General features: G+C 39.3%; 1 protein-coding gene across 1 annotated transcript in view; it reads left to right on the top strand.

Moving 5' to 3' along the window:
- The window catches only part of PARP8 (poly(ADP-ribose) polymerase family member 8), a 125,130-nt gene that overhangs the window by 77,198 nt on the left and 35,436 nt on the right, over positions 1-12,496 (top strand). The window contains exons 10-14 of the mRNA XM_063423388.1: positions 518-584; positions 1,943-2,068; positions 4,180-4,744; positions 7,004-7,057; positions 7,161-7,256. Coding sequence (XP_063279458.1) covers positions 518-584; positions 1,943-2,068; positions 4,180-4,744; positions 7,004-7,057; positions 7,161-7,256 — 908 coding nt within the window. The remainder of the gene's footprint in view (positions 1-517; positions 585-1,942; positions 2,069-4,179; positions 4,745-7,003; positions 7,058-7,160; positions 7,257-12,496) is intronic.

Here is a 12,496-nt window from a genome sequence, read left to right on the forward strand (position 1 = left end):
AAGCCTTGGCTGCTGTAATTCACATATCAGGCACCTCGATGTTGGTTTTGGATCTTGTATTAAAACACCCTCAGAAACAAAATTCAGATACTAATTAATTCAGTTTCAGTCTGGGCTTTCTTTGTAGCCACGGGAACTCTTTATTTACTTGGGAAAAAGGTTTAAAATGTTATGTGAGATGAACTGCCAGTCAGGATACATTTAATCTGATGCTGCTTGTTACTTACATAGTGTATATGTAAAAAAAGATACATTTTTGTATATAAAATGGGAGGTAAGAAATACATTTGGGAGAACTCCATTTGTAAAATTACAAGTTATATTGGCTGATATTCCAAAAAAGACCATTCCTTTCTTAATATGCTTAGATGACATGTCCACTCTTGCCATTGCTTCAATTTAATTGTCTGTAGTCAAGCTCCACATAGAAGAGGGTCCTTCGATAAGACTTACGTGGACACAAGCTTGTCATTACTGCTGTAATTTCATGTATCAACAAAATATCCTTTTTCCATAGTGCCAACTGTGGATGTATTTCAGATCTCAACTAAGGAAAGATTTGGGCTGGGACATCAGCTGAAAAAGTAAGTATAGGAAAGTACAAACCCCTGTTTTTAGGCAAATAGTACACTCTTTAGTTTCCAGACCATGTCAGATAGAATAAAATCCATGTTGTCAGGTTGGTTGTTTGTTGTTCAAAGTACCTTGAAGTTGTTTTTCTTTAAATAAAAGTCAATATTTGCCATTTTAAGTTTGGGGTTGACAGCTATTGATGAGAACTTGATTTGTGTTAATTGCCAGTGTTTTCTGTCACTTTGGTGCCTTTTAGGAGGTAAGCTGTAAAGGTGTTAAGGACCATATCTAGGAATGTTCAATTTCATGTTTCTGCTTAGGTGGTGAAGCCTCTAGAATGAGAGTCACTTTGAGCTTCATGCATACCCTGAGGGGGCTATGCTTTCATGGTTGCCTCTAGGATATACTGCAGTAATTAGGCCATCCATGTTCTGAAGACACATGGAAGAATAGTCAAAAAATTGGCAGTTTCATGTGGTCATAGTACAACTCATTTAAATACAATTTTGCTGAATCATCTCTTTGCATGTGGTTTTGTATAGGTAATAAATTTTTAAGTATATAGGCTTTAGTATCTCACCATTACAACATTAAGAAACCCCTGAGGAAAAAAAACCCATCTTGTTTAGTGTTTTAAGACATTCACTGCAGCATTTTCGTAATCTTGCAACTGAAGCAAGCTATTAAAATCTCTATGGTTCATGACCTTGAAGAAAAAAAAATGCCCCACCAAAATGAATAGTCTCTTAAAATGTTTTGCTATTTACCCTGTCTGTGATTTTTGCACCAGGTACTTACTAAAGGTTCCCATATGACATTTTCAAGAACATAGCTGCACAGTTCACAACTGAGCAGGAGTAAAAATACCTGTGGAGCCCAGTGGTCCCTCATGGCTGTGGCAATGGGATATTTCTTCTTCACACCAAATTCAGCTTTGACTTCCATCGCTGTTGAGACCCCCCACTGCCAGATTAGAGTCAGAGAACAAGGTTCTGCTTAGCCATGCAGAGGCAGTAGCCTGTGGTCGTGTGAGAGGCAGACCCCTGTAGCTGGATTTGATGGCCTGGACTCAATTTGTCTCTAGATCTCCATGAGAGGTATAGTCTGCATAAGTTTTGCAGTTGCAGTGGTTCTTTGCACAGACTGTATTCTTATTAGGAGTCCCATGTTGAAGTAGTTCTATGTGGAAAAAAAAGAGGTTTTGAGAACCTGGAGCACCCAATCATTAATCTGCATATGTGACAGAAAACCAGCTGTAGAGTGAGAACATTGCATTGTCACCTGCATGGTGACCACTGAGACCATAGTATTAAAATGAATATGTCCTGAATGGAATAAGAAAACCTTTCTTTTTTATCTTAATTTGCAGAATCATGCAGACATTTGTTACACAACAGTGGAAGAACAGTAAAGAAAAATCTAACTGTACGCACAATAAAAAGGTGTCTGACAAAAAGGTGAAATCCCCTCTGCACATCTTTTCTACATTGCGCAGGTAATAGCAAGGAAAATGAGCTGTTATCAACCATAAACTGTTCAAAATCCACAGCAGACTTCACAAGGTGAAATCTGGACTTTTCTCCACAGAGAGGTTCTCTATTTATATCTTACCTCATGGGCTTTCAGTCCTTGCATTGCATGACATCAGGAGTGAACAGTATTGCTGCAGCTTCTAAGATTATTAGAAGCCAGAGCATTTCAGTGCCCAACTGTCTGAAACAGCCACCTTCCATCTAGAACAGGAAATAATTAATTTTATTTTAACTTGTGTTTGTATTTTTATTTTATCTTTACTTGAATAGCAAGAATAAAAATACAAGTAATACATATGTATAGCATATGTTATGTCTATTTAAAAAACTCTGTTTGTCCAGCTCTTCTTTGTACAGCAGTTTGTATATATCGTTTTCTAAAACTGGAATGGTCATTAATGAAAGACTGATTTTTGAAGATGCTGAGCACCCTCCCCTCTCCAGTATTTGACTACATTAATGTTTTCCACTTCTGAAATGCAGGCACAGAATTTCAAAGAGAAAAGGCATTAGAAAGCGTAAGAAACAGTTTATGAATAGTTTGAATGAATTTGAATTTAATACGATTTCTGCCAGTTGCTCATACTCGTAAGTATATGTAGAACCAGGCTCTGATTTTACCTCTTTCAGGAATGTAACTATTTACTATAGTGTATTTTCCTGATTATTGAGAGTTCACAGATCACCCCTTCAATTCAGTTACTGAATTTGAATTGAATGCTTCTTTGAGTATTCCTTCTTTTTGACGAATTTTGCCATTCGACATTCAGGGTATGAAAAAGAGATAGAATACAGAAATCACTCAGATTGAAAAAGGAGGGAATGTCAAAGATGACAAAAGATTGTCTATTCAAAGGTAGAGGAGGAAAGATGGTGTTTTAAGCAGAAGTCTTATCCATTCCCTACCACGGAACACGGCCCTGCCAAGCACAGGCTGTAGCTTGGGGTTTGTTTTTATTCAGAAAGGACTTACAAAACCAGCCCATTCTTTTTCCTCTTGGTTTGGGAGCCAAAGTCCAGAGATGGCTTGGCCTAAATGCAGGGACCCTCTCTGTCCCCAGGGCACCATTCCTACCTCCCATCTGCAGGGGGGTGATAGTGAGCCAGCTGCTTACAGAGAATCAGCAGCCTCCACGTGCATCCTCCACTGTCAACACCTGCTCACAGGGTGGGGAAACCTGTCAGCTGCCCACTTGGGTTTTTACTTTTCTATTTGATGGGGAAAAAAAACCAACACAAAAAACCCAAACAAACAAACAAAACCAAAAAAAACCCACCATCACCAACTCCAAAGACTGGTGTTGCTTATAAGAGATAGAAAAGTCAGCATTCAGCTGACCTGTTACGTGTTCTTTGCATGGACAGGTGAATGTGACAGAAATGTGACAGTTTGTGTGAATGTTGTTCATAAAAACATTTTGTTCTTTGCTTTCTGCATTCGTAATTTAGATCTCTCACGTTCTCATTTCTGATGTTACAGAGTTAGAATTTGTCTATAACCAGAAAAAAAGGTATACATTTGTCTTTCACAAGATGCCCAAGTTACTATGATGTTTTTAAAATAATATCTTTTTCATCTGAATTAAATTTGATTTAGTGTCTCCAAGTTTCACTGCTCATTGGATCTTCCATTGGATCTGAACACAGAATTTGTTATGCTGTGTCCAGAATATAATAACTTTCATGGGATCATGCTGTGATCATTACATAGAAGACAGATTTTGATAAGGAAAATGTCTTATAAGTGGTGGATTTCATTTCAATGATGATTTCCTGAATAATTGGTTTGTTTTGAGACACAGAGACCCTTACAAAAAGTTTTAAAGACCACAGCTCTAACTTCTAGTTAATTGTCTTTTTGATTTGATAAGATTGTGTGTAAATAGGAGTAAGTTGTTTGTTTTGGTATTAGAAGATGTTTTATATACAATTGTTCATGTTCTAAAAGTTTGGATTACATTTATCACTAGTGAAACACACAAAGACAGGTGACACTTAAAAGTGTTTACATTTGTGTGATCTTGCTTGATTTGGCCAGGAGTTTGATTATTCTACAACTTTTCTTTGTTCTAAGGTCGCCAAGTTACCCTCCACCCGGCTGTGGTAAAAATAAATCGAAACTGAAGTCAGAACAGGATGGCATCTCCAAGACTCACAAACTACTGAGAAGGACTTGCTCTAGCACAGTGAAGGCAGAGGATGTGTGTGCCACAAAATCTCACAGAACCTTTGGCCGCTCGCTGTCGAGTGACCCGCGGGCTGAACAGACACTGGCTCTGAGATCGCACAAACTGCTGAGCCGTGCGTGCTCCGCAGCTGTCAAGCAGGAGGAGTGCATCACTTTAAAGCCCCATAAGGTGTTAAATAGGTCGTGCTCTGGGGATCCTCGATGTGAGCACAACAGCACCTTGAAGCCCCACAAACTTTTAAGCAGATCCTACTCCAGTAACCTTAGAATGGAAGAATTGGATGGGTTGAAGAATCACAAGTTGGTCAGCAAGACTTACTCCAATGCCCCTAAATCATCCAAAATGGAGCCTTTCAAGGAGTCCACCATGGCAGAGAGCAGGAGGCTCTCTCTTACCTCAGGGCTTATTGGTATCTTAACACCATCCTCATCATCACCTTCACAAGCTGCTGTGCGTAGTACTTTTTATGTTCTGCTCATTTTCCTCCTATTATTTTCCAAATGTGCTATTATGCTTTTTGCTTGAAGGCATTAATACTTAAGATATTAGTGACTATATTGGATATACTGGGAGACAAGAGCAATGAAGTCAGCTTTTTAAGGAGGATTCAAACAGCTGTGTACACATATACTTAAGCTATAAAATCAGAATTTTCTGGGGTCAGGACAGAGATTTTATGTGTCATGTTGAAATGCAGCTACATGGACAGCTGCTAGCCATGGAAAAATGCAGTCACCCACTTCTTCCCTGCATACTTCCTACAGAAAAAAGAGAGGGTGCACTTCTGTGCTGCAAATTAAGTTGGTTTCCAAGGACTTTTCTCATTTTCCTGCTTGCTTCATGGAGGAAGCAACTGTCCATTAGAGGGTTTGAGTACCACGTCACCCCTCCCTCTGGTCTCTGCATCCACCATCATCATCATCATCCTGGAATGAACTCAGCCAACGGTTCCACTCACCTCTTGCACATTTGTGATTTGTGAAGGGTTAAACCTTCAAATGTGCTGGGGGACATCCACACAAGGGACTGGGTCCACACTGGCACTCTTGCTTTCCTCAGAGACATGATCAATTAGGAAAACAAAGGGTAGCATATACTCTTGCATTTGAAAAAGCTCTCAAAATCAGTTCTTCTGCCTATACCTCTTAAAAGATGACTTTTTTTTTTACTTTAGAAGGAAGAGTGGGTTTGTTTGCAGTCTTTCAAGGCAAAAGCCTGGTTTTTTAGTGTTTGATCTGGGGAGAAATCCTTAGAAAATTGTTCTCTCCACTCCCTGGTGATACCTTGGAAGCTGATTCTTCCTTCAGATACCATACATATGTTTAAAATAGTGCATTCTAAATAATGAAATTACATTGAGTGCTCTATGTTTCATGGTAATTTAGTTTAATAACCTTTAAGCTATACTCTTCAGATCTAAAGGCAGGGATACACTATCATAAGATCATTTATATGTATGCTGTGTGGTTGATTTATGTGATGTGCACAGCAAAACTAATTTAAGATGAGCCATCAGACTTTCTACTTGTTGCAGTTTAGAGATGCACTTTTTTCTGATTCAGGAGAGGATGTATTAACAAAGCAAGACTTTCCTACCCTGACATTAATAGGAAAAGTCCCTCTGGTTGTTATAAGATAATGAAGAGCTGACTAGGTTTCATTACTGATGTTATCAGCTGATAGGGAAGAAAAGCAAGCCCTGTTTGGCAGCCTATAAAAACTACCCATAATGTATTCCTCCAGTGCACTTACTTTGAGGGAAGATCATCACATACATGGTCAGATGTAGTTTGACTGATGTTAGTGGAAGGGCATCAAGAGTCTGTTTCACATTTTAGATGCAGCCACCAGATATATGGGTAGCCTGGGTGCCTAAATGCAATTTGAAGTCAGTGGAATGTAGAAGTGGAGAATCAAGATACTGAGTATCTTGAGTATTTTAGATTCTCAGCTAAAATATTAGTGTGTCATATATGAATACAAGTAGGATTGTTGCTCAGAAGAAAAATGGAAAAGCAATTACGTCATTAAACAGCAGAGAAATGAAAGGAAATAACCCTACTAAAAAAAAAAAAAAAAGAAAAAAAATACCTGCCAAAACACCCTAAGTGGAGCCTGATCTAACTCCATTCAAAACAAGGTTTGATTGAAATAGGTGTCAATCTGGTAGGAAGTCTGAACCTTACTGACTTTTGTAACAGAAATTACTTCTAATTTGTGTTGTTGTGTGCTGAAAGAAACAGAATTTGGGTAATATCTGAGCATAAATATCTGTTAGTGCAGTGTTTGCAGAAGTGAGACCTTAGTTCATATAAAATAAAAAGGTTGTCAGCCTTACTCAGAGTTATAGTAGTCTTTCAAGTCTTAACATACAGCTCATATTTGGATAGGCAATACACAGTGGAAACAATGGAAATTACCAAATCAGTTTATTAGGATGGACTGAGAGCAGTGGTGTTTCTGAGATTAAAGTTGCTCAGATGGTGAGACACAAACCTTCATCAGATTTAAGAACTAGAAAGAAATACTAAAAACCTATTCCATACTCAGTAAAAGGATTGATTATTTGTAGTGCTGGTTCATCCAAAAGAGAGATATCTTTAGATGCAAATTTCTTATATATTTACATGCAAAAATTTACAAATGCTTTACCATTTCCTTATAATCAGTCTGCCAACACTGAAGTTGCCTCAACTTTTCCCTTTGCAGCAAAATTATGGTGCAAAATGCATTCCGGTGCGAGACCGTGGCTTTCTTGTGCAGGTAGGATGTCATATCCTATTCATTTATGAAACACTGCAGAGCATGAGCTGACTGTTAATTATTGTTAAGCAGATGTTGTTATTCTCATTTTCATTGTTCTCAGACTATTGAATTTGCTGAGCAGCGGATACCAGTATTGAATGAATACTGTGTAGTTTGTGATGAACCTCATGTGTTCCAGAATGGCCCTATGCTGAGGGTAAGTGGTGTGCTGGTAAACAGTGCATTTTATAGTGCCTTGAATAGCTGTGGACCATACAAACCTATTGGAAAACTGTTGAATTATTTCAGATGGGTTTCATCCTAATACTCTTCTGAGATGCAAAAATACTAAGCATATTAACTGGATTTTGCAGTAAATTTGGGGAAAAAAAGTCTTAGAAGGGAGGGAGAGAGAAATTAGGCTTGTATCCTACCACAGAAATGTAAAGGGGCATGTATTTCACTGAACACTATTGTGCTGCAGTAGTCACAGCCAGATGAACAGATGAACACAGAGAAAGAAGTGCATTAGAGTGCTTTCCCAGTCTTCTGAAAGCTTAGGACACTTCATCCCTGAGCTTTTATCAAGCCATGACCACGGTACTTGCATACATCTGTGTTAGTGCCAGCACTCTGTGAAATTAGTCTGGCCTTGTTTTGCTCACAGGCTGCTGGAATGAACCATCCTCAAATGTGATAAAAAAGGCAGTAGGAGAGGATGCTGTGTGAAGTGCCCAAGCTAGCAGTGACCTAGTCTGGGGGCACTGTTGTGGCTCAGTATTCCCAAAGTCCACCCAGTTAGGCAGCTCTCCCTTTCATTCCTGCATGACCAGGGTCAGAATTTTGCCTGCTGATCATTGTAGCCTCTCTCATGCTGTTGGTGAATGCATACAGTGGAAAAGAACAAGACTGATCATGAAGGACGCACTGCCTGGAGCTGATGGATCAGTGCAGCTTTGTGAAATATTAACAGAATACAATTCTTAGCTTTAGCACTGGTCTTTAGAATCCTCTTGTTTCACCTGCCCTTCACTCAGTAATGAAACATGAGTAACCTTAAAAGATTAAAGCCATGGAAAACTAACTCCAGTGAGTGAATGGTGTGACACAGGCAATTTTTCCACGCTGTGGCCAGCAACCACGCATAAACTGAAGCAGATCTTGTCGATGATAGTTCCATGGAACTAAATTCAGGAGGATTATTGCTCTGTCTGGTAGCAGCAGTTGCCTCAGTGTCACTCCCCATGACACTGACTGGCACCAGGGTCAGGCGTTCTGGCTGCATGCAGGGCGTGCCAGTGGGCTGCTGGTAGGATTTGAAAAAGCATTATATGTACGCAGTTAACTCTGGTTTACATCATGGTTAAACCCCTGTGGCTTTGGATATCCAATCACTGTTATTTTTGCCTCTTCAAGCTCATATCTGTCTTTGAAAAGCAATGTTTTCTGACAGATTAATCAGTAGCCAGAAATGATTAGAAGCCTGTAAAAAAGGCATCAGTTCCTTACTGTTTGTGTTTGAACACACTGCTATGTGTATTACCTGTGACAGAAAGAGATAAGACAAAATCAGTAATGTTTGAAGAGTGATTAAAGTTTGAAAAACATAGTTATTTAAGTTATTGGATTTTATCTGTTATCCATAGGTCAAAGCAAACAGTAGAACTTATTCTATTAAGAAAAAAAACAGAATGGAAAGTTATGTGCTCTAAATGAAAAAAATCTTAATTCCTTCTTTCCCACCATAAAGATTAAAATCTCTCAGAATTACTCTTTTGTATCTTCAATTTAAAGGAGGGTCATTTTATAGCTAGCTTTTTAAGAGTTTGTCAGCATTTCACAAGATAAGAAGCTGCAACCATGTTTGCCCCTGAACATATATTCATCAATGCCTTTGAAGTAGCATAAGTGGGCAAGCTTGGCAAAAATGAAAGACTGTCATTATATAACCTGGAAGAATTAGATACCAGGAAGAAATCCAGCATGCTCTGTGTATGCTTGAATGACTCAGTAAGGAATATAGAGCCATTAATGGTTTTGCAGTTCTGTAGAAGGTGAGAAATGATCTCAGTTTGAATTGAGCATTAGCTTGCCCTAGAGAGTGTTAAGGAAATTTATGCTTCACTCTACTGAGAACTCTGGCCAGGGGCAGCCTAAAGTAGTCAGTTTGTGGGGTTTATTTGTATGCTTCAGCTGCAGACACACATACACATACATGCATACATACATGTGTGTGTATATATATAATGTACGTGAAGGGAAAGAGCATTTTCTCCTTAGCACAGCTGCAGGAGTAGATCTCAGAAACTGAGTACTTTTGTTACAAGAATGCAGCAAGCTTTTATTTTAGGGCACAGCTGTGTGCAGTGTAGCCCTGTTGAGGATCCCTGGCCTTTGTAAAGAATTCTCTCTTTAAATTCCACAGTGACCTCACCAGGTTTTGTAACGATGGGTGCCTTGCCATGGTGAGCTTAGCAGGAGTGTCCAGATCTCGTTTTCTAGGGATGCCTGCATCCCAAAGGCCTGACATGCACAGGCTCTTTCTGTGGCAGGTTGTGTCACAAGAGGTGCCACAGACTAAACAGCTCTGGGCCATTCACTAGTTTCTCCCTTTAAAGGTAGTTCCTCCACACAGATGCACACAGGTTCATGTCTGGGGGTGGGTGCTCTTCATGGTGATTTTCCCTTTTACATTTTGGACCTTTTTTTTCAATGGCAAAGAAGACCTATAAATTTATGAAAGCATAATAAAGCTACTGTATGAGAAGTTCCTTTAACATCTACAGAGGTTTGATTTTCTGGTTTTTTATGGAGTTTTATGCAGTTATAAGGAAACCACAGAAAAATTTGATTCTTTAATCCTCCCTTATGTCTGGGACCTTTCATGAACTATAGTGTAGTGTATTAATTGTCTTAAATGCAGTTAAAAAATTCAACAATTGCCATCACACAACAATTACAGTCTTTTAATACTGTAAAGTGCTATATCTACTTACAAACTCTAAAGCTAAAACTCTAAAAACATAGTTTTTCATGCTGCTTATTACTAACCTGCAAAATTCAGTTGTCTTATCCTCACAACAGCTGAAGAAACCATCTAAAACTGAGAGGAAAGCTTTTTTTTTCTGCAGGCTATCATTTTATCTTAGTTACAAAGTATCTTTAAATCAATCTCTCTCAGCAAGCTATCTTCTCAGTATTGTGTTTCATTTTCCTAAATAAATTTTTTCTGGGGGAGTAGTCTGGCTTTAATATCTATTTCAATTTGAGTTACTTTTAAAAAATTCTGTCATCTTTTTTCCCATAAGATAACAACCACTTGATGGCAACAAGATGTCTCATTTTGTATTACTTTATTTGGGCACTAAATCCACATGGCAGACGTATGACTATATGGAAAATTCTGTTGCAGAACAGCTGAATGACACGATTGCCTGATTTTGACTTGATGATTTTACAGTGGACATCTGTCTTGCTCCAGAGCCCTCAATAATTATCTAATCATGCAAATGCTCCCTGCTGGTTCAGGGATCCCATTGTACATTGAAATCTTTGGATGTTTTAGACCTTCTTGGTCCTTTATTGAGGATAAATAAAGGGACTGCTTTATTGGCTTACTGAAGATGAATATCTAAGAAATTCTTATATTTCTCTTAGGAATTTCTTTACAGAGCAAAGTGAATATCTTTGAGACTAACTGGTTTTCTTTTAAGCTCCAAAATTCCCTGATATACAGAAGACCAGAGTTAAATACTCAGTTCTTCTTGTACTCCACAAGTTTGTGTGTGTGTAGAAAACAAAACAGATTAGGTAGATGGGGTGACTTAGAACATGGCCAAATCTAATGCCCTCACAAGGAACTGCACCTGTATTACTGTGAAGGGGAAGAACAAAGGTTCTCTTGAATGGAAGGAGTCTTGGAAAAGTACTGTAACACATCGTGAAGTTGTAATGCCTAGGCTGGGTACGGGTATAAAGTCTCTAAAGATCTTACCACATCTTGATTTCTAAATAGAGTAATTTATTTATACAAAAGCACATATTCTAAGAGCGGCCTTATTCTACAACCAATTACAAACCTAGGCAAAGAAAGTCTAAACAAGACAATAACTAAAGCATAGAAATCTTAACACACAGAGTTCTAATGAAACAGCAAATAAAGCACTGAATTCCTAACAAACAAAGCTCTAATAAAACTATAGACAGAGCATATAATTCACAGCCTCAGGGTAAAGCAACCTCTTATTACTGTCTGCATTTTCAATCGCTGGGATCACACTAACAGAGAGGAATCGATCACAAATTTCAGACAGGAATCTCAGCCACAGGGATCGTAGTAACAAAAGGGACCCCGAAATTCCAAACCCACACAGAGCCCTCGGCCACAGGGACGCGAACGCAACGGGAAATCCCGAACCGCACAGAGCTCCCGTCCGGGGGATCGCGAGGGCAGTGGGGGCCCCGAGCCACGCAGGGTTCCCGTCCGGGGGACCGCGAGGGCAGATGGAGGGTCCGAGCCGCGCAGGGTTCCCGTCCGCGGGATCGCGAGGGCAATGGGGGCCCCGGGATCCCTCCCCACACAGAGTCCCCGACTGTCCCAACCAGCGCACCGGTAGCAAGTGCTGCAGGGGAAAAGGGGGGACCCCGGGGCCCAGGTCCCTTAGAGCGGGGACCGCGATGTATAATACCTTAAAATCCCGTCTCGGCTCCCTGTCAAGGATCGTTCCTCAGGTTGCAGAGAGTGGAGGTTGGATCGATGGATCGAATTGATCAATCAATCGATGCCTCCACCTCTAACCCTGAGGCTTTTTATCCCAAATTGCAAAATGCATATTCATATTTTTTATCTACACACTAACCAATCTAGGTACAATTCTAAAGTTCGTAAAACTACGAAAATCAGCGTCAAAACCTACGCACATAGCATATCTATTAACGTAAAACTCTATCTTACTAGCATAAGGTTCTACCTTGCTGTACATAAAACTCATACTAAAAATTATAAACAGTACCCTACTCTATTTTTGTTATGTCTATACTCTATCACTAAGCCTGAAGCTGTGTCCTTCTACACTGAACTAGGACTTAGGGCATGCAAAGCTTAAAGCTAAGGGTTAGATTTCTACTTTGTGCATTTAAAGCTTTTATATATTCTAATTTTTCTAAAGGCTTTAATTCTATCTCTGTACTTTTCACTCTCTGTGGAGGATCCATGAAAACATGGACTCCGACATTGTAACACTCTTCTTTATAAAGGCCCATGGTCAACTGCTTCATTCCATCCAATTTAAAACCCACAGTAGTAAAGTAGGCAGTGTTTTCCTGTAAGTATTCACAGCTTTCCCAGATAAGATGGGGATGAAGGAAATTTCTCATCATAGCAAGTTTCTTTTGTATTTATTTCAAAAGCACAGTGAGATCTAAGGATTGTTTGCAGTGCACCAGAAGTTACAAAAG

The sequence above is a fragment of the Prinia subflava genome, chromosome Z (assembly GCF_021018805.1).
Source record: "Prinia subflava isolate CZ2003 ecotype Zambia chromosome Z, Cam_Psub_1.2, whole genome shotgun sequence".
Taxonomy (NCBI): domain Eukaryota; kingdom Metazoa; phylum Chordata; class Aves; order Passeriformes; family Cisticolidae; genus Prinia; species Prinia subflava.